This window comes from Leucoraja erinacea, chromosome 10 (genome assembly GCF_028641065.1).
Source record: "Leucoraja erinacea ecotype New England chromosome 10, Leri_hhj_1, whole genome shotgun sequence".
NCBI lineage: Eukaryota > Metazoa > Chordata > Chondrichthyes > Rajiformes > Rajidae > Leucoraja > Leucoraja erinaceus.
Window position 1 is genome coordinate 51,171,484 of NC_073386.1, and position 21,412 is coordinate 51,192,895.

At 44.8% G+C, this 21,412-nt stretch overlaps 1 protein-coding gene across 1 annotated transcript in view; it reads right to left on the reverse strand.

Annotated features, from left to right (window-relative positions):
• Positions 1 to 4,814: 4,814 nt before the first annotated feature.
• plpp6 (phospholipid phosphatase 6) overlaps positions 4,815 to 21,412 on the reverse strand; it is a 32,079-nt gene continuing 15,481 nt past the window's right edge. Inside the window, exon 2 of the mRNA XM_055642287.1 lies at positions 4,815 to 10,941. Coding sequence (XP_055498262.1) covers positions 10,568 to 10,941 — 374 coding nt within the window. The 3' untranslated portion in view covers positions 4,815 to 10,567. The remainder of the gene's footprint in view (positions 10,942 to 21,412) is intronic.

Consider the following 21,412-nt stretch of genomic DNA (forward strand, 5'->3'; position numbering starts at 1 on the left):
GGAGACAGGAGACATAAGCAACTGCAGATGCTGGAATCTTGAACAAAACAAAAAAATGCAGGAAACTCAGCAGATAGGCGGCGCGACTCTCGTCAGCAGCAGCCTCTGCAGCCTGTCTGCGTTTTTATTATTTTTTGTCTATGTTTCTATGTAGTTTTTGTTATTTTTTGTTGGGGTGTGTGTGGGTGGGGTGGGGTGGGGGGGGGGGGAGGGAGGGGGTAACTTTTAAATCTCTCCCTGCACGGGAGACCCGACCTTTTCTTTGTCGGGTCTCCGTTGTCGTTGGGGCTGCAACGAGGAGCGGCCTCCAACAGGAGAAGACCGGGGACTCTGGTGCCGACGACTCACCTCACCGTCGCGGTGCTGGCCGAGTCCAGAGCGGGTGGAGCGGTGGTGGAGCGCTGCTGCTGCTGCGGCCCGACCTCCGGAGATTCGGAGGCTGCAACGGCGGGTCTGGCGGACGGCGGCACCGGGAGCCCGCGGGTCCTTGGAGGGAGACCGCTTTTCAGGGCTCTCGCAACGGCGACTTCTCCCGCCCGAGTTGCGGGGTCGAAGAGCTCCTGGAGCGGGGCCTGACATCACCGCCCCGCGCGGCTTGGAATGGCCGCGGGACTCTGCGAGCGCACGCCGGGGGCTCTAGCACCAAGACCCGGTGTGCGACCTTGCACCACCCGCCGTGGCTTTAATGGCCGCGGGACAATCGCCATCGCCAGCCGGGGGCTTTGACTTTGACTCTTACATCGGGGGGTGGGGAAGAGTGCAGTGGTGAGATAAGTTTTTTTGGCCTTCCATCACAGCGATGTGATGGATGTTCATATAAATTATGTTGTGTCTTGGGTCTATTTGTTTGTAATGTATGGATGCAGAAACGGCATTTCGTTTGTACCTCAAGGGGTCCAAATGACAATTAAATTGAATCTTGAATCTTGAATCTTGAGGTCGGGCATCATCTGTGGAGAGAACAGGGAAGTGACATTTCGGGTCTTCAGACTGGATGGGAGATATATTGAGAAACTAAACATTTCAACCCAATGCAATACACTATTCAGTGATGAAAAATATCTCTCAAAAATTTAAATCATGATAACTGTGGACTACTTCATGATACACAATTGGGAAAATCTGGTGAAGTCTCTGCAATTGAAGCTTTCTGCTTCACATCAACTAGATGTGATGATTGACGTGTCGCAAATTCCTGCACAAGCCATCAGTTTTAATGTCTCACTTATTCCCAGTGTTTCAATCTCACCCTTAAACAGGGGCTCTAAGAGGACAGTTTAGTTTAGAGATACCGCGTGCTCCAGTTTTCTCCCACATCCCAGACGTGCGGGTTTATGGTCTGTAAATTGTCCCTAGTGTGTAGGGAGTGGTTGAGAAAGTGCGATAACAGAACAAGCGTGAAGAGGTGATGGATGGTTGCCGTGGACCCGGTGGACCAACGGGCCTATATCCATGCTGTATCTCCAATCACCTTGGCATGGCTAAACCATCCCTTGCTCCATTCGTCATGACACCATTTAGCAGAGCAGCCCAAAGAACTAATAATCAAATGCAACCATCGAAAGCCCTATTTGAGAGACATTTGCCCATAACAGACTTACCCTTAAATCCTCAGAGCTCCACAGCTGGCTATGGGGCTCTGTATGGGGCTCTGTTGGGATCAGGGACCGTTTCTTCCCAGGTGTTATCAGGCTAGCGAACCATTCTATCAACAACAAGAGATCAGTCCTGACCTCCCATCTACCTCATTGGTGATCCTCGGACTTTACATTGCACTAAACGATATTCCCATCATCCTGTATCTGTACACTGTGGATGGCTCGATTGTAGTCATGTATAGTCTTTCCGCTGACTGGTTAGTTCGTACACCACTAAAGCTTTTCATTGAGCCTCGGTACACGTGACAATAAACAAAACTGTGGGATTCCTGTATTGAAACAAAATGGTTGGATTGAGATGGGGACAGAGAACTAAAGAGTTAAAATAGGATTATTTTTATATTGAAATATATGCAACGATTCAGTACCCGAAGAGACAAAACTCCGAACTTTTCACTTTCTTGTTAAGAGAGGTTGAATAACACAAAAGAAAAATTATCACATTAATAACATCATTAATAGCCAACTTTCTGTGCCAAATTGAATAGGCAATTAATGTGCAAAGGCAGCAACTTCATGAAAATCAAATTATGGACAAATTGCCATATCCAGAAATTAGGGCAAATCACTCAACCTGCAATGATTCTCTGCTAATGAGGCCTCAGCTTTGCCATGGCCCTTGCTTTGGATATTATCCATAGTTTTCTTTTTCCCTGCAAACTCTGGCATTCTGCTGTTACCAGCGACTGCTAGAAATTGTACTTCACGCTGGCTCAGCAAGGCCAGCAGCATAAATCAAGGATGAGTCGCATCCTGGCTACTCCCACCTCCATCGGGCATAAGGTACAGAAGTGTGAAATCACACACTTCCATATTCAGAGGTTCTTCCCAGCTGTTATCATGCAACTGAATCATCCTACGACAACCAGAGAGCAATCCTGAACTACTATCTACCTCATTGGTGACCCTCAGTCTATGATTGATCGCACTTTACTGGCTTTACCTTGCACTAAACTTTATTTCCTTATCATGTATCTATACACTGTAAATGGATCAATTGTAATCATGTATTGTCTTTCCACTAACTGGACAGCATGCAACAAAAGCTTTTCACTGTACCTCGGTACACGTGACAATAAACAAAACTATATGACACCATCTATCATCTCTATAATTATAAAAATCTTATCTTGTGTGTGTGTGTGTGTGTCTGCTTGAGAAAGCGATGCTCTAACGGTTTTTTTTACATATTCCTGTGGAATTTTATCCCATGGAGTCCAAAATAGTTTTATCTGAAAAATTCATGCTTTATTTCTCGTTATTTATGAAAATGTTCACAAATCTGAAATATCTTTGAAAATAAATGAGCTGATGACGTCACAGTGGGTCTGCTCCGAGCGGCCTCCTGCACACTGCTTTCCACACGCTGTGAGTGACGTCCCCTCCCACCCCGACTCGCAGTCCTCTGGTTGCCGCTCGCTGTGGCCCCTCCTCCTCCTCCTCCCCCCCCTCCTCCCCCCTCCTCTCCTCCCCCCCCCCCCCTCCTCCTCCTGTCCTCCCTCCTCTCTCCTCCCCTCCCTCCCTCCCTCCCCTCCCTCCTCCTCCTCCCCCCTCCCCCCACCCCTCCTCCCCCCTCCTCCTCCCCTCCCCCCCCCCCTGTCCCCCCCTCCTCTCCCCTCCCCCCCCCCTCCCTCCCTCCCTCCTCCTCCTCCTCCTCCTCCTCTCCCTCTCCTCCCCTCTCCCCTCCTCCCCCTCCCCCCCCCTCCCCCCCCCCCTCCTCCTCTCCTCCCCCCCTCCCTCCCTCCCCTCCCCCCCCCTCCCCCCTCAATCCAGGTCAAACCCACTGTCTTTCAACTAGAGTAGGGGAGTCATGAACATAGAGGACAAAGGTTTACGGTGACGGAGGCAAGATTTAATAGGAACACGAAGGCAACATTTTCACTGGGGGTGGTGGACATATGGAATGAACTGGCAAAGGATGTAGTTGAGACATGTCCAATAACAACATTTAATACACTTGGACAGATTCATTGAAAGGAAAGGTTTTTAGAGGGATATGGGCCAAACTCAAGAAAATGGGACTAGCTTACATTGGGCATCTTGGTTGACCTGGACAATTAAGGGACAAAGGGCCTGTTTCCATGCTGTATGGCTGTAAGAGTAAGTTAATTTTAAGCTGCAGAGATAGTGGGACAAAGGGGAATCTCTGATTAAGTGACGCCAGGGTTGCCGTGGGATAAATATGGATGGGGTCACTGAGTCAGCGGATTAATCATAAGTTTATTTTAAGCAAAACAACTTTGTAATTCGTCAGACTCTCTCGAACTACTCCAGGTGCCCAGTAGAGAGCATGCTGGCCGGTTGCATCGTGGCTTGATACGGCAACCTGAGCGCCCAGGAGCAGAAAAGGCTGCCTAGTCCATCATCAGCTCTGACCTCCCTACCATCGAGTGGGATCTATCGCAGTCGCTGCATCAAAAAGGCTGGCAGCATCATCAGGTACACACACCATCCTGGCCACACAGTCATATCTCCGCCACATCAGGTAGAAGGTACAGGAGCCTGAAATCTGCAACATACAGGTTCAGGAACAGCTTCTTCCCCACAGCCATCAGACTATTAAATACAGCTTCAAACTCTGAACTATAACAGCCTATTGCACTTTATCTGTTTATTGATGTGTATATCAGCACAACAGAATATTGTAGTCACACAGTATAAATACAGATCTGATCAGAGCGACACACTGATCAGATCTGTATTCATGCCTACAACATTCTGTTGTGCTGCAGCAAAGCAAGAATTTCATTGTCCTATCTGGGACACATGACAATAAACTCTCTTGACTCTCTCGACTTGACTATCGGAAACAGGAATATTGTAGATAGCTTTAGGCATTCAGGCGAGTGTTACATTCCTAAATAATGCAGCAACTTAATCAAATCTTCTCACTTTTACATTTTAGGTTGTTTAAAGCTCAATGCGGCAATTTGCTTAAATCCCACATGACTGCAACCAAGTTTTTCACATGGGAAACAAAACAGCACCAAGCAATTGGACTTCTTGGCCCAAGGTCCCATGAGTTACAAATACAGCAGTGATACATTTGAACACGATGTGAACTAAGATTTTAAATCTCGCCATATTTTGCTCAAACATTTAAGTTTACACTGAAGAGAAAAAATATAAAAACAAAGTAAAAAGTAGTTGACATGATTATTTTTTTATTGAAGAAAATAATTTTGGAATCATATTTAAATACATTTACACGGTTGCAACTACATCCAAAAATTAAACAAAAACACACAGCAGGTTTCCATAACGTAGAATGCAATTATTTTGGAAGATAAATAGAGGCATATCAAAAATTAGGAATAATTTTTAACTGGCAAGAACGGGAAGAAAAATCACAACAAATATTTAAAAAATCTTTATTTTGATCAATTTCTATTGTGCATTTCAATATCGTTCTGAATATATCTACTGAAGAAAATGATTTGTATCCTGAATTGTCAAGACATGGCCATCAATCAGAACCATCATTCTGCAGACACTTATTTGATAGATCACTAGTTAGTCGATTAAAAAAAAAATACTTCCCAAATTTAGAACAGTTCTAGAAAAGATTTGCAGATGGATGGCACTTTTGCTATTGCATAATAAAGTTAAATTCCCCACCAGTGCATCACATTTTTCATTTAGTTTCGTTTGGAGATACAGGGCAGAAACAGGTCCTTAGGCCCACCGAGTTCGCACCCATCAGTGATTCCTTCACATTAACACCACCCTACACATGAGGGACAATTTTTACATGCGGGAGGAAACCGGAGACCCCGAAAAAAACCTTTGCCCGTCACGGGGAGAACATACAAACTCCATACAGACGGCACCCATAGTCAGGATCGTACCTGGGTCCCTGGTGCTGGAAAGCAGCAACTCTACTGCTGCACGACCGTGCCTGCCATTTTGGATTTTTTAGAGAAATTCCTCTTCAGATACGATCTTGGTTAATATTATAAATCAGGGAACAGTCCATAAAAGATATTCACTTAATTGACCTTCAATTGCACCATGCCTAAAAACCTGCCTGTAATTTCACAAAGCATATCACGTGGAGTACAAGCACCCGTTAGGAATGATCCGAAACAATGCTGTGTTGCGAAACTACTTCATGAAGCTGCTTTTTGAACCATCAAAATCCCATTTAATACGGTTCCCACTTTCAACAAAATGATCGTGGGTAAGAGAATGGAAAGAAAACAGGAGTAGAATCAAAAGCCGACTGAAAAATTGAACGAAAATTTACATAAAGCGAGGCACAAGAAACTGTAGATGCTGGAATCTTGCATAAAATGCAAAGTACCAGAGGCACGTATCAAGTCAGGCAGCATCTGGGAAGGGAAGGGACAGAAGATATTTCGAAACAGGATCCTTCCTCAGCTAGTGAGGTCAGATATTTAATTCTATTACTAAAAAGTTTCATTTCTGAACAATGCAGTTACCACAGCATTCTACACTGATATTTCTTTACATTTTGTTAGTTCCATTTGAAGTACTTCCAGCATTGTGAGAAACGTGATTGTCAAGTCCAAGAGTCTATACTATTTAGTTTAGATTAGAGATACAGGCCCTTCGGCCCAGTGAGTCCATGCCAACCAGCACACTACTTTTAACCTACAGACTGGGAATAATTTACAGAAGCCAATTAACCTACAAACCTGTACATCTTTGGTGTGTGGGAGGAAATGGGAACACCTGGAGAAAACCCACGTGGTCAGAGATAACGTGCAACCTGTAGTCAGGATCAAACCTGGATCTCTGGTGCTGCAAGGCAGCAACTCTACCGCTGCGCCATCGTGCTGTGCCAGTATTCAAGAGCTTGTTACTCATCAAAGATATTTGGAGTTTGACCAAATTGTAATGTGGTCAAATCTATCTCTACAGGCACCAAGTAAACATGTCAGGCTCAGCAAGAATTCCATAAAGAACTGCTGCATTTCCAACTGCTGAGTATTGTTTCTGGAGAAGCAGCAAAATAAAACCTTTCGAGCCAAACAGCCAGCAAGAGAATTGCTGAATAACAACTCTGATGTTAACTTGCTTCGGAGGGTTTGCTCTTTAATGGAAATCTAATCCTGAGATTTGCATTAGCAATAGAAAGGAAGCATGTTTAGTAAACGTTAACGAGCTTGGATTACAACACAGGTATAACCTTTCAGTGAATGCTCGTTTCTTAATATACACATTTATTGTGGTAATTAATTGATCCAACATAACACACTTTCATCCATATTCCTACATTATACAGCACAAATATACTTTACAGTTATATGGTTATATTTCAGCACAGACACATTTAAGTATAATTACACTCCACAAATACTACATTCATAACATTGTCATTTTATGTTATGGAAAATCAAAGATTTATTCGAGATACATAACAGAACCGCCTTTTCTCAACTGTCCATTTCACAAATCATAGAATTCAAATGGTTACTCGATCATTTTAGCTGCCATACTGAAGATCATAATTAAAAAAAGGTGCAAACGCATTTTGTTTATTTATTTGCCTGTAAATAAAAACATTGTAAAAGATTCATAAGCTGGGCTGAAACATGATTAAATCATGGGTGTGTTTCAGCTGAGTACAAAACTAGTAAGATGCAACAAAATTACAGTAGCTTGCACTGAATCTATCCGTACACAGCTGGTATCGTCCATATTTTTAGTTAAATATGGGTATAAAATGCTTTATAGCAGAACAGATTTATATTGGCATATTGTTAAAAAGAAGTTAACTCCTTTATAACACTTACTGTTGTGCTAATTCAGAATCTTCCTCGATATCTCTCAAGGCTACATGGCACATCCACAGTATAATGTGGGAAATTGTAAACCCCTCAAAAGTATAAACTGATGTCTCTGATCACAGCAAGCTGTGCTGGTGATTTGAAGGGGAAAGATCAGCTTGCCTGCTGTCTCATCTAACTGACGTACAAGAGCTATGGGATTTCTATGCTAACTGTGCCTGCATGCACAATAGGTGTAACTTCTAGATAATAAAACCGGCTCAAAATACAAAATGTTTTTTTCAGTGGAGAATGAACAAACAGCAACTGTACAAATACTAGATCTGTATGGTCACAGCTAAACTAACTTTATAAAAAATATGTATGCTAACAGGACGGAGCTGGATCTTGAATTTCTGCCTACGTGGAGAATAGGGGTTCTGGATTGTTGTAGCCGATCACTAAGTTTATATTAAGAATACAGTGCGGAAACAGGTCTTTCGGCCTGCCGAGCCCACACCGACCAATCACCCATCCAATAGTTCTATGTTACACCATCTGACATAATTCACAGAGGTCAATTAACCTACAAGCCTGCGCGTCTTTAGAATGTGGGAGGAAACCAAAGCACCTGGAGGAGACCCCCGCGGCCACGGGGAGAATGCACATACGTCACACAGTCAGCACCTGAGGTCAGGATGAACCTGATTCTCTGCAGCTGTGAGGCAGCAGCTCTACCTCTGCGCCACTGGGCTGCCCTAAGTGTTGGAAATGCTCTATATGCCAATTAATTAAAAGGTTTCTACAAGGACAAATAGATTTTGCACTTTAGTTATATCTAAATAATGTTTAAGGAGATAAATATTTGCAACAGCATGTGTGCCTCATGTTTTGAAACCACTGGTCAGAGGAAGTTTTGGAGCAGACATTTTAAATGATTTCTTACAATGATGGGAATATTGGCCAATTTCAGTATTTCCCCATTCATAACATATGCCAGTAGCTGCCAAGGATAAAGGCACTAGACAGAGGCTTGTTTCCTTCATTGGATGAAGAAGAAAAGCAATAAAACAAACAGGCATATGGATGCAGGGACAAAAAAACTGTTGGAAGAAACAAGACCAAAACAGGAAATGGAAGTGATTTTATAAAATTACCATTGGCGATTTTCCAATAAATGGGTGGAAAAACAGCCCCATGATTATTCTCTGGGCAGTAAGCTTACCTCGAGCGGAAAAAGTGAGTCTGAGACATTGTGGCATTTCCCTGAAACCAGCAAAAAACTAGGCCCATCTGCAACAAAAAATGCCAGAGTAACTCAGCGGGGCAAGGGGTATCACTCGAGAACATGGATAGGTGACATGTCGAGTCGGGATCCTTCATCAGACCCACTGTCAACTATTCATATTCTCTAGAGATGCTGCCTGTCCCGCCGAGTTACTCCAGCATGTTGTGTCTTTTTTGATAAAGCAGCATCTTAGGTTCCTTGTGTCTGCAAGGCCCTAAAATTTCATCTTTGACCAGTTGCATTAGAGTTTCCGCAGTGATTGAGTTAGTAACTAATGACTACAACAACTATTAATCAGATAAGGAAATCTCTGCGAATCATAGTAGTAATTGCTTGGATTTCAAAGGTGGTCTCGAACCGAAATATCACCCATTCCTTCTATCCAGAGATGCTGCCTGTCCCGCTGAGTTTTCTCCAGCATTTTGTGTCCACTTTCAAAGTTGGTGGTCCATTTAGGTGAGAATTTACTGAGATTGTGTTGTGAATGAAATCTATTTTCTTAGGAATCGGTTCAAATATTTTAAAATTTGCAGCAGCATCTCCTCATAAGTGGGACGACAGGCTAAAATGAACACATGTGCAAGAGAGGGGCAGGGTGTGAATGGGACAAAGGGAGTGGGAAATACACACATAGATACCTGGAACAGTAGTTCATCTAGTCTAACTTTCAACAAGATTCTCAGAACAAAAAGATGGAGCCAAAGGATGACATAGAGTTGGCAGAGAAACTGCAAAGATATGGCTTAACCATGCATTTGCATGGCACATAAACAGGGCAGAACTCAGTGGAAGTTAAGAGGAATTAGAGTTCACAAGGGACCTAGCGAAACAGGAATAGTTTAAAAGGTAACCAAGAAGGATGTAACTTATCTGAAAAGAAAACAAGTAATACAAGCAATAGCGTGAACATCAGATGGGGAGATATTTTACCTTTTTGGGTTGCCATTCAGAAGATACATACAGAGGGCACCAGATAAAAATATCCGCACAGTAACATTATGATCAAGACAGCTACAATGTCCTAAGGAAAAGCCTTAAAGTTGGTTCAGATCTCCGATGGACTCCATCACAACAGAATTGTTTCCATTTTGTTAAATGTTAATTGAAAACACAATATTTTTCACACACTTCATCCAAAAAGGAATTGCAGGTACCAATGGAAAAAGATTTAATTGAGAAAGGTAGTTAAGGGTTTGCATGCTATTGGCTTTTACCTTTCTGTTACTTCTGAACGTGGGGGAGAAAACAAATCTGCCAATTATGTTTGACATGGGTATCTGGTCAGCACTAAACAAAAGTACAAAAATCAGAGAAAACCACGTACCATGCTTTTGCGTCTGGGATCTGGCTAAAATTTAGATGAAATAGGTGGACAGAGGTTCATGCAATGGGATTGAGACTAATTCAACACAGATCACTCATGTTGTCCAGGGGGAATGGAAATCTGAGAAAATGGCATGTATCACTACTTTACATTTATAATCTGGAACGTTAGTCTGGAAGTAATCCAGAACACTGATCTGGAAGTAATATTATTAATTAGGAATATTAATTCTGAGCAAAAGCTTGGAAAGGGTATCTGACCAAAATCATGAATAACATGGTGATAAATCAGCCTTTGGATGAAGGTTAGAAACATTAACTTTAACCTGTGTTCTCATAGCCAAAGAGTATAAGAAAAGTGAAAATTAAAATCATAATCTCAACAGAAATTGTTTAGCCAATTTGGTACAGTAATCAAGGTTGACAAAAGTATGACGTTTTCCTAAATAAAAGGTCACCAAGTCTGCAATTTAAGTAACCACACCTCACTGCACATCATATTGGGTAAGCAGTACCTTTGCAAGTTGGCTATATTAAAAATAAAACAATTTTGCACTACAGTTTATTTATTTGAGTCCGCATAATCTCAGGAAGGTCTGCAGGTTATTAGATGACAACCACATATATTCCACCAGGCTAAACTGTAGATAGCCCATGATAAATCCACAAAGCACATCTGTCACATTGTGCCTTCCTAGCATCACCCTCGAGAGTCCCACAATACACACCCACAGCACAACCAAAATGCGGAGCGGAACAGCTAAGACCAAGTGATTGAGGAAGAATCGGCCACCCATTGCTGCTCTGGTTGCGTGTCCCGATGGGAAGGAGTATCTGTCCACAGAAAACGTAGCAAACATGTCCATCCTGTTGTGTGTGGGGCGACGCCTGCGGACCAACGACTTGACAACGCCAACCAGGACCAGGTCTAAGATTAACGCTAAACAAGGAAACAAACTATTATTATATGGACACACACTCCCGCACATAGAGGAATACCACTACAACAACGTACAAAATAAAGGAGTTCTAATGGAACAAAGCACCCTGAGGCAGTGATCAGATCTGAAACAAAACCTGAGAAGCAGATTAAGACAAGTGACGAAAGGCTTGGTCGAGGAAGTGTTTTGAGGACCATCATAAAGGAGGAAAGGCAGAGAGGTGAAGTTTTAGGAATGCGTGTACAAGGCAGTAGAAAACATGCAAATTAGAAATGGGACTATTAAGAAAGGTTACAATTGAGGCTGTGCAGAGATCTAAGAGGGTTGAAGGGTTGCAGGAGACAGCAGGAGATGGGGGGGGGGGGGGGGGGGGGGGGGGGGGGGGGGGTGATAGTGGTGAGGCTATGAAGAGACTTGGAAAAAGGGATGAGAATGTTAACACTGTAAATTGCAGAAGTAAGTCAGTGCAGGCCAGTAAGCACAAGCGTAACAGGTTAATGAGATCTAGAGCTAGTTTAGACTAATGCCAGCAGAGATTGGAACAAGTAAGATTAGGTAGGGTTAAAAATAAAAAAATGGGATGGGATGCCGTTCAAGAACGGATATGTGGAAGTGGGACAGTTTGGGTCCAGGAAGAGAATACATGAGATGGGATAGAATCTGCAGCTACTGTAGATGCAATTTTAGATCTAGGCAACAGGAAATGTTAGGAGTTAGTAAAAGGGTGGGGGAGAGGAAAATGAAAAAAAGCACCGAATAAGATCGTTTTTATTATAAATGATGTGTATTGGATTGAAAAATCCAATCTCCTCGTCTCTGTTGGAGAAGATGGACAGTTTGTGGCAGAATGCAACTGGGTTTTATATTTGCATTTCTGGGTAATCTTTAAATAATTATCAATTCAACAATTGAAAAAGACCATGATAATTCTTAATGAGCTAGTCAGATTAGGCAATGTGCGGTAAAACCAGAATGTTGCCAATAATGTACCAGTTTGCTTCCTCAAACTTTTAGGATGAGGAGTATAAGGCAGAGGCTGATGAAGATGAGAAGGATTCAGAAGAGAGAGTAATGGTTTTCATCAGGACAAGGGCATCAAAGGTATTAGCCAGACAATGATTCAGCAGATAAGTAACTGCGTGATGAATAGCGTGCCAGAGACAGAAATAGTTAGGAATTGTAGCGAACAATAAAGAAGAGTACTGAAGGATTATGGCTTGGGAGTAAAAAACATGCGAAACTCGATACAAGGAAGAGGGCACAATGACAAAGGAACAAAAAAAAACATACAATGGATGGGTGAAAGTCGTGAATCGAAAAGGTCACAATAACGTAATGAAGCTACTGCAACGGATAAAGAGTCAAAAGTCATTTAAGTAGAATAAATGCGATAGCTTCTTATTGATTTATAATCAATTTATAATTATGAATCTAGATCAGATGAAGTAAATTATTGATTTAAATTTCCTAGCTGTCACTGCCAATAAATCAAATGCTGCTAGTCTAATCATGGTAAGATACATCAACTGGGAAGAAAAGATAGTGATTCACATTAAGATTGTGGAACAAGAATTCCAAATGCTGAAGTTGACGAGAGTAGGTTTAGCTTAGTACCTCAGACACTCTCCGCCGCCTCCGCGCATTCTACTCTCTAGGCCCTCACCCCCTCATCTTCACCATGGATGTCCAGTCACTCCACACCTCCATCCCCCACCAGGATGGCCTCAAAGCCCTCCGGTTCTTCCTCGACCAGAGGAGCAACCTATCCCAGCCACTGACACTCTCCTCCGCCTAGCGGAGTTGGTCCTCACCCTCAACAACTTTACGTTTGACTCCTCCCATTTCCTCCAAACACAAGGCGTAGCTATGGGCACACGCATGGGCCCCAGCTACGCCTGCCTCTTTGTCGGGTACGTTGAACATTCCTTGTTCAGTACGTACCAGGGCCCCATCCCCGACCTCTACCTCCATTACATTGACGACTGCTTTGGGGCCACCTCCTGCACCCACACACAACTGACTGACTTCATCCACTTCACCACCAACTTCCATCCGGCACTACAATACACCTGGACCATTTCCGACACTTCCCTACCATTCCTTGACCTCACCATCTCCATCGCAGGGGACAGACTTCTGACCGACATACACTACAAACCAACTGACTCACATGGCTATCTGGACTACACGTCTTCCCACCCTGCCCCCTGTACAGACTCCATCCCCTACTCCCAATTCCTCCGCCTACGCCGCATCTGTTCCCAGGATGAGACGTTCCACACCAGGGCATCGGAAATGTCCTCGTTCTTCAGGGAACGGGGATTCCCCTCCGCCACCATAGATGAGGCTCGCACCAGGGTCTCATCCATACCCCGCAACACTGCTCTCTCTCCATGCCCGCACTCGCAACAAGGGCAGAGTCCCCTGGTCCTCACCTTTCACCCCACCAGCCGTCACATACAACACATAATCCTCCGCCATTTCTGCCACCTCCAACGTGACCCCACCACCGCCACATCTTCCCATATGTCTGCCTTCCACAAAGACCGCTCCCTCCGCAACTCCCTTGTCAATTCTTCCCTTCTCTCCCGTACCACCCCTCCCCGGGCACTTTCCGTTGCAACCGCAAGAAATGCAACACCTGTCCCTTCACCTCCCCCCTCGACTCCATTCAAGGACCCAAGCAGTCGTTCCAGGCGCGACAAAGGTTCACCTGTATCTCCTCCAACCTCATCTACTGCATCCGCTGCTCTAGATGTCAGCTGATTTACATCGGGGAGACTAAGCGGAGGTTGGGCGATCGTTTCGCCGAACACCTCCGCTCAGTCCGCAATAACCTACCTGAACTCCCGGTGGCTCAGCACTTCAACTCCCCCTCCCATTCCCAATCCGACCTCTCTGTCCCGGGTCTCCTCCATTGCCAGTGAGCAACACCGGAAATTGGAGGAACAGCACCTCATATTCCGCCTGGGTTGCTTGCGTCCGGATGGCATGAACGTTGAATTCTCCCAATTTTGCTAGCCCTTGCCGTCTCCTCCCCTTCCTTAACCCTCGAGCCGTCTCCTCCCATCCCCCCGCCCTCGGGCTCATCCTCCTCCCTTTTTCCTTCCTTCTCCCCCCCCACCCCCCATCAGTCTGAAGAAGGGTTTCGGCCCGAAACGTTGCCTATTTCCTTCGCTCCACAGATGCTGCTGCATCCGCTGAGTTTCTCCAGCATTTTTGTGTACCTTCGATCTTCCAGCATCTGCAGTTCCTTCTTGAACAGGTTTAGTTTAAGTTTTGTTTATTATTGTCATGTGTACCGAGGTACAATCAAAACATTTTGTGTGATATCCATTCAAAACTATTCATGATTACATCAAACTATCCACAGTGCACAGATAAGACACTAAATGCTCGACTAACTGAGCAGGACAGGCAGCATCTCTGGAGAAAAGGAATGGGTGATGTTTTGGGTCGAGACCCTTCTCCAGACTCGAAACGTCTCCTTTTCCTTCTCTCCTGAGATGCTGCCTGTCCTGCTGAGTTACTCCAGCATTTTGTGTATATCTTCGGTTTAAACCAGCATCTGCAGTTCCTTCCTACACAGTGCACAGATAATTGGTACAACATTTAGTGTAAGGTGCAGTCCGATAAAATCCAATTAAAGATAGCTCAAAGATCTCCAATGAGGTAGATGGGAGGTTATGCCCCTGTCCCACTTAGGAAACCTGAACGGAAACCTCTGGAGACTTTGCACTCCACCCAAGGTTTCCGTGTGGTTCCCGGAGGTTTTTGTTAGTCTCCCTAATGGTCAAAAGTGGTTTCCGTTTCTTCTATGTTCCAGCGATTATTTCAAAAATTTAAAAACCGGCCGAGACTAAAAATCGGTAATTTTTTAGTCGAAGCCGGTTGCGATGCTAGTTGAAGGTGGTTGCCAGAGGTTGCAGGTAGTTGAAGGTCTTACCTTCCACTAGTTGCCGGAACATAGAAGAAGCGGAAACCACTTTCGACCATTAGGGAGAATGACAAAAACCTCCGGGAACCGCACGGAAACCTTGGGTGGGGCGCAAAGTCTCCAGAGGTTTCCGTTCAGGTTTCCTAAGTGGGACAGGGACACTTAGGACCACTCTCTGGTTGGTGAGAGGATGGTTCAGTTGCCTGATAGCAGTTGGGAAGAGACTGTCCCTGAATGTGGAGGTATGCGTTTTCAAACTTTTGTACCTCTTGCCTGATGGGAGAGGGGAGTAGAGGGAGTGACCGGGCAAATTTTAGCCATTGCATCAAAGGTAGCCTACATAAGCAGCTAATAATGTTGATAATGAATAGGGCAAACAATTAGATCAAGCAAGTCAGCCGGCTCATCATCACTCCAACACAACCCCGCACCACTAGAAAACCCAGAAGAGATGTCATCACTTGAAAGGTCACTATAATTCACTGCTATATTCCTTCATCATTTCTAAAGGCTTGGCGGACATGAAACTCTTGATCTACAGACACAGAGCTGGGGCACTTTACAAGCACATTTGATTGGGATTTGATTCCATTTGCAATGACCATTATAATTATGTCTCTACTTCCCTGCATGGATGGAGTTAGTCTCCTGCACAAGTTACTCCTCAATCACAGAACAAATCCCCATTCTATGAATATGCAGAATTCTCAATCCCCATCCATTTTTAATAAAAGCTATTTTTAAATGATGTATTTTAGAACCTATTCAATAGTATTTTAGAACCTATTCAGAACGTCTTCTCAAAAGAAGACATGATGGCTTGATTTATGGATAGGCAATGAACATTAGTATGAAATCTTAATTCTGATGGACAAAAATTGTCATTATTATCCCAACTTATGCATTCCTTTTAGTTTATCAGGGTTGAGATGGGTCTGTGCCAACTAATGTATAGAAATATAAGCATACTTAAAAAATGGGAGAGATAAAGAGAGGCGAGACAGGAAATAACAAAAATTAAACATATAATGATCAAATATTAGTTATAGTGTAGGCGGGAACTGCAGATGCTGGTTTAGTAGTCTGAAGAAGGGTCTTGATCCGAAACCTCACCCGTTCCTTCACTCCAGGGATGCTGCCTGTCCCGCTGAGTTACCCCAGCATTTTGTGTCTATATTAGATATTAATTACATATCTTTTGAATTCATTTAAGAATGTTTTCTTGTTTAGGAAAGAACTGCAGATGCTGGTTTAAATCGCAGACACAAAATGCTGAATTAACTCAGCGGGACTGGCAGCATCTCTGGAGAGAAGGAATGGGTTACGTTTCGGGTCGAGACCCTTCGTCAGAGTGATGTCAGGGGAATGGGCTGTGCAGAGAAAAAATGTAATTGGAGACAGCAAGACTGGTAGGAAAATTGGGAAGGGGAAGGGGTTGGAGAGAGAGGGAAAGCAAGGGCTACTTGAAGTCAATGTTCATGCCGCTGGGGTGTAAGCTACCCAAGCAAAATACGAGGTGCCAAATAGAATTTGGTTTTCTTTACTCAGTCTTTTATTTTGGCAGAAGCTCCCACTTTTAAATGTAATATAGGTGACAGTTGTCCTTGAGTGGGGAGAAAAGTTGCGAGAAAGCAAAATAAATCCCTATGCTGAGAGCGTTGTCTTGTTTGTGTTTGGCCAAGGATGAACAAATATCAGTAAAGACATCTTTCAAATTGATGCCTCCGGAACAGATTCTGAACCGCCATATGGTTAATTTGCCTTTCCAATTAATATTATTGTTTTGTTTCTATGCACAATTATGCACAAAATCTAATTGACAATAAAAATTAAACTATGATATGCATTTATTTTTGCTGAAGGAGCAGAAAAATGGTTTTCACTTGTTTGCAATGCTCATTGAAATTCAATGCAATCAAATGCATGGTCATATTGACAATTTGGAGCCTGAACCCATATGTCAATTATTTTTTTCAAAACGCATAAAGAAGCAACTAAAATCACTGCAGTGACAGGAAAAACAAGTGTTGCTTATTTAAATCATTTCTGAAGTACAGTAGTACGTGACCTGCAATGGACCCCAACTTTACTTCATTTTACGCCTACCTGGACTCTACTCACCCAGTGGTATATCGACTTCTCTAACTTCAAGTAACCCTTGCTTTCCCTCTTTCTCCATCCCTCCCCCATCCTTGTTCTCCGACCAGTCTGACTGTCTCCCTGATTATTTTTTTCTTTGTATGCTTCGTTGTCACCTTCCCCTAGTTAACAATGATCTATGCTACATTTTCCTTGACCTTCGCCCCCTCTGATGTCTCATTTTCACACCTTACCCTTCCATATCTCTGTGTCTTCCTCTCCCCTGACTGTCTGAAGAAGGGTCTCCACCCAAAACATCACCCATTCCTTCTATCCACAGATGCTGCCCGTCCCACCAAGTTACTGCAGCATTTTGTGTCTATCTTTAGTGTAAACCAGCAACTGCAGTTCCTTCCTACACACTGAAATGATGTGTTCGGTCAAATATCCTTTTGTCAGAACTCATGCATAGTTTTAACTCCATGGTGCAAATTTTGGACCTAAGCTTTGGTGATTCCTGTTAGAAAATGTATTCTTGTACTGTTCTTTCCATGCATGCCCATGGGCTATGATGCCAGCCTTTGCAGTGATGACTCGCAGCATGACCAATAAAATTGGCTTGTTTCCCTTCCCAACTGAGCAAGAGATTTATTCTCAAAATTAACGATGTAAGTTATTGGGGCAAATCCTCCAAAATTATGGAAGAACTCGGATAAGGACATGGACAGATTTGCTGGCTGCAACGGTAAAAACCCCAATCCACAGAAAGATTCAACCCTGTCTGGCCTGTGGACTTGGGCATCACACAACTGTGCGAATGGTGTGGGGAGGAAAGGCTGAGACGGAGATAACGAGATTATCTTGGATACACAAAGGAAGGAACCAAGCCTCAGCAGACGGTGGTAAACAGGCCAGCTCAAGCACAATCACCATCTTGGATGACCCATCCATCGAGACAATAGGAGCCCGTCCAGGCGATGGGATAACGATCAGGCCGAGGGATCATGATATCAGCAAACCCCTTATCATCGGAAGCCTATTGTTAATGCCAGATCGAAACTGGGAATCATCAAAAGAACTCTTTTATCCAGAGGACCACCTAGGGGTTTCAAAGGAAGCTCAGGTATAAAACAGGAGTCAAGCCAGAACTCTTTCTCTCTTTCTGCTCTGCTGGACGGCTCGTGAGCCCAATTGTAAGTACCCCAGTGACCTGGTGAAATTCCCGAAATAGGATAGAGAGTGAGGAGAAAGGGAAAGGGGGAGTATACTTGCAGGTTAAATTGTGTAAAGTAAGTTTTACGACGTGCCCGATAGTTTTCCGTCCATAGTCTTAGTTTAAAGCATAAGTTTAGCCACGTATTATGTAGTGTTGGTGCGATTCGATTTCTCATTGTTTATTAAAGCCTGTAAATTTTAGACTTGCTTTGAGTCCATCTTGGTTTCTGTTTTCTCTCATCAGCACACTCTGGTCAATTCAACCTTTTTATCATATCCCACCACAATTCCGAGGTCTAGAACCTAGGGGAATCCCTTTTGTTGTATTCTCTCTTGGAAACCGCTCGAGTGGAGTGGTGGCCGTTTGACCCTCCGACAAGGGAGAGAATAACTCGGGCAGTTGGGCCCGAAGGGAAATAAAGGGAATCGCAAAACCCCTACAACGAGGACCATCCAGCTAATGGCTCAGGATGTGTAGATGGTTTATGCATGCAACCTATAATGTAGCTATCTCAATACCACTAACCACGCCCAGTCATCTCAGTATAACTGTGATATCTTCCCCTTGCTCCTCTCTTGCTTCCAGTACGCCTGAAGACTAGATGCAGTCAGTACTGGGACGTGTTTGACATGTGCCTTTATTAAAGACTCAGTAAAGTTACAGTGTGTCAGACTGGACTCCTTTACATGGTGTCAGAAGTGGGATCTTCTCAGCTGCCTGTCGTTCCCGTGGGAACATTCCTCCAGCTCCCAGACAAGTTTTAAACAACCTTCAACAAGTTGATACCAAATTTGGTTCCCAGTCTTCTGTCGACACTGCCCTCGACTCTGAGCCCAGTATTTCCATGGGAGATGCCAGTGTTTATTCTCTCTTTCATAATCAATCTCGCCTCCCCGATCCTTCTGTGCTTGTCACTGTCAACAACAAGTCCTTCACTGCTAAGCTGGACACGGGGGCGAAAGTGAATGTTATGTCAATATCCTTGTTCAGGAAGATAAGAAATAATGAGCTGTTAACTGCTGATCGCTCCATATTGCGTGCTTATGGGGGAGAAGAGCTAAAACCTGTGGGGAGGGCCACCTTCCACTGTGTGCTGAAGAAATCTTCGCATGACCTGTCGTTTTTCATTCTTTATTGTGACTGTGACTCTGTTGAGCAATCAGGCCTGTCAGGACCTCGGGCTGGTGTCCTTTGACCGTACTGTCCACGAAGTGCGGGTGATGCTGAATCCACTCTCCAAGTACCCTGACCTATTCGATGATGATCTGGGTAAGCTGCCCCTTGTATACAAGATCGCAACTGACCCGTCGGTTGTACCAGTGGTCCGTGCTCCACACAGGGTGTCGTTTGCCATGAAGGGCAAGGTCAAAGCCATGCTGAAGAACATGGTTGACATGGGAGTGCTTGAAGCTGTCAGCGAACCCACCGACTGGGTCTCCACCATGGTCGCCACCATGAAGAAGGGTAAGAACGAGATACGGGTGTGCATCAACCCCAAAGACTTAAATCTGGCAATAAGGCGTCCTCATTACCCCATGAGGACTGTAGAAGATGTTGCTGCCCAGGTCGGTCAGGCCATGGTGTTCTCTGTCCTTGATGCCAGGAGCTCATTCTGGCAAATACCTCTAGACAAACACTCCTCAGACTTAACCACTTTTGGCACCCCCTTCGGAAGATTCAAATTTTTGCGGATGCCGTTCGGCTTCAACTCTGCTAGCGAAGTGTTTCAACGCTCCATGGAGCAACTGTTTGCTGGCCTGCCGTGTGCCATTATCGTGGATGACATCCTGGTTTGTGGGAAAGATGCTGCTGAGCACGACCACAACCTCCGACGGATTCTAGACCGCGCTCGCCAGATCAACTTAAAACTTAACCCGTCAAAGTGCAAGTTCCGTGTAGCTGAAGTACCCTATGTTGGCCACATCTTCACAGCCCATGGGCTGAAACCTGATCCGCAGAAGACCAATGCTATCTCCGAGCTGCCTGCCCCGACCGACGTGACCAGCCTGCAGCGTTTCCTGGGCATGGTTAACTATTTGGGAAAGTTCATCCCCGACCTCAGCGAGTTGAGCGCACCCCTGAGGCAACTGATGAAAAAAGACATTGCCTGGTCCTGGTTTCCCCAACAGGCTTTCGACCTTCTCAAAACAAAGCTGATTAGCACACCGACTCTCAATTTTTTCGATCTGCAACGTCCGATTGTAGTTACGTGTGATGCTTCCCGCTTCGGAATCGGTGCTGCCTGCAACTCCATGATGACGGCTCGCTGCAGCCCATTTCTTATGCCACGCGTACCATGACAGACACTGAGCAGCGCTATGCACAAATCGAGAAGGAGCTTCTTGCGGTTGTATTCGCCTGCTCCAAGTTCAAGGACTTCCTTTTCGGTACAAGGTTCACCGTCGAGACGGATCATCAACCTTTGGTGACCATTCTCAATAAGCCTATCCACATCGCTCCAGCTAGACTCCAGCGAATGATGTTACAGCTCCAGCGGTTCGACTTTCTGATCGTGTACAAGAGGGGCACCGAGATGCATGTGGCCGACGCGCTGTCCCGGGCCCCCCGGTCCTCCTGTGACAGGCACCCCTACGAGCAGGAGGATCTGCAGGTACTCAATGTCAACTTTGTTCCCTCTAAGCAGCTGCAGTGCCTGGTTGAGCACGCCGCCAACGACCCCGACCTGCAACAGCTCGCAGCTGTCATCCAGCGGGGGTGGTGCAGCAGACGCACCTCACTGCCTGCGGGCGCCCACCCCTTCTTTCTGGTCCGCGACGAACAGGTGCTCCGGGACGGCATCATCATCAAGGGTCACAAGGTGGTTGTCCCTGCCTCCCTATACGACTTGTATTACAACGCTGCCCACATGGGGCATCCCAGAGCCGATGCCACTGTCTCACATGCCCAAGAACAATACTATTGGCCCGGCATGGCCAAGTACATTAAAGCCCGAGTAGCCTCCTATCCTGATTGCAACACTCTTGCCCCACATCAGCAGCACTAGCCACTTCTGCAGCAACCTGCGCCTGCCTTGCCCTGGACCTCGCTGGCTGCTGACATATTCGAATGGCGAGGCAAGCACTACCTGGTGTTGGTTGATTCATACTCCAACTGGTTCGAAGTGGATCTTCTCCCTGCTATCACCTCTGAAATGGTCATCAGTAAGCTGCGCAGACACTTTGCTACCTTTGGGGCCCCGGTCCGCTTACAGACCGACAACGGCCGTCAGTTCACCAGT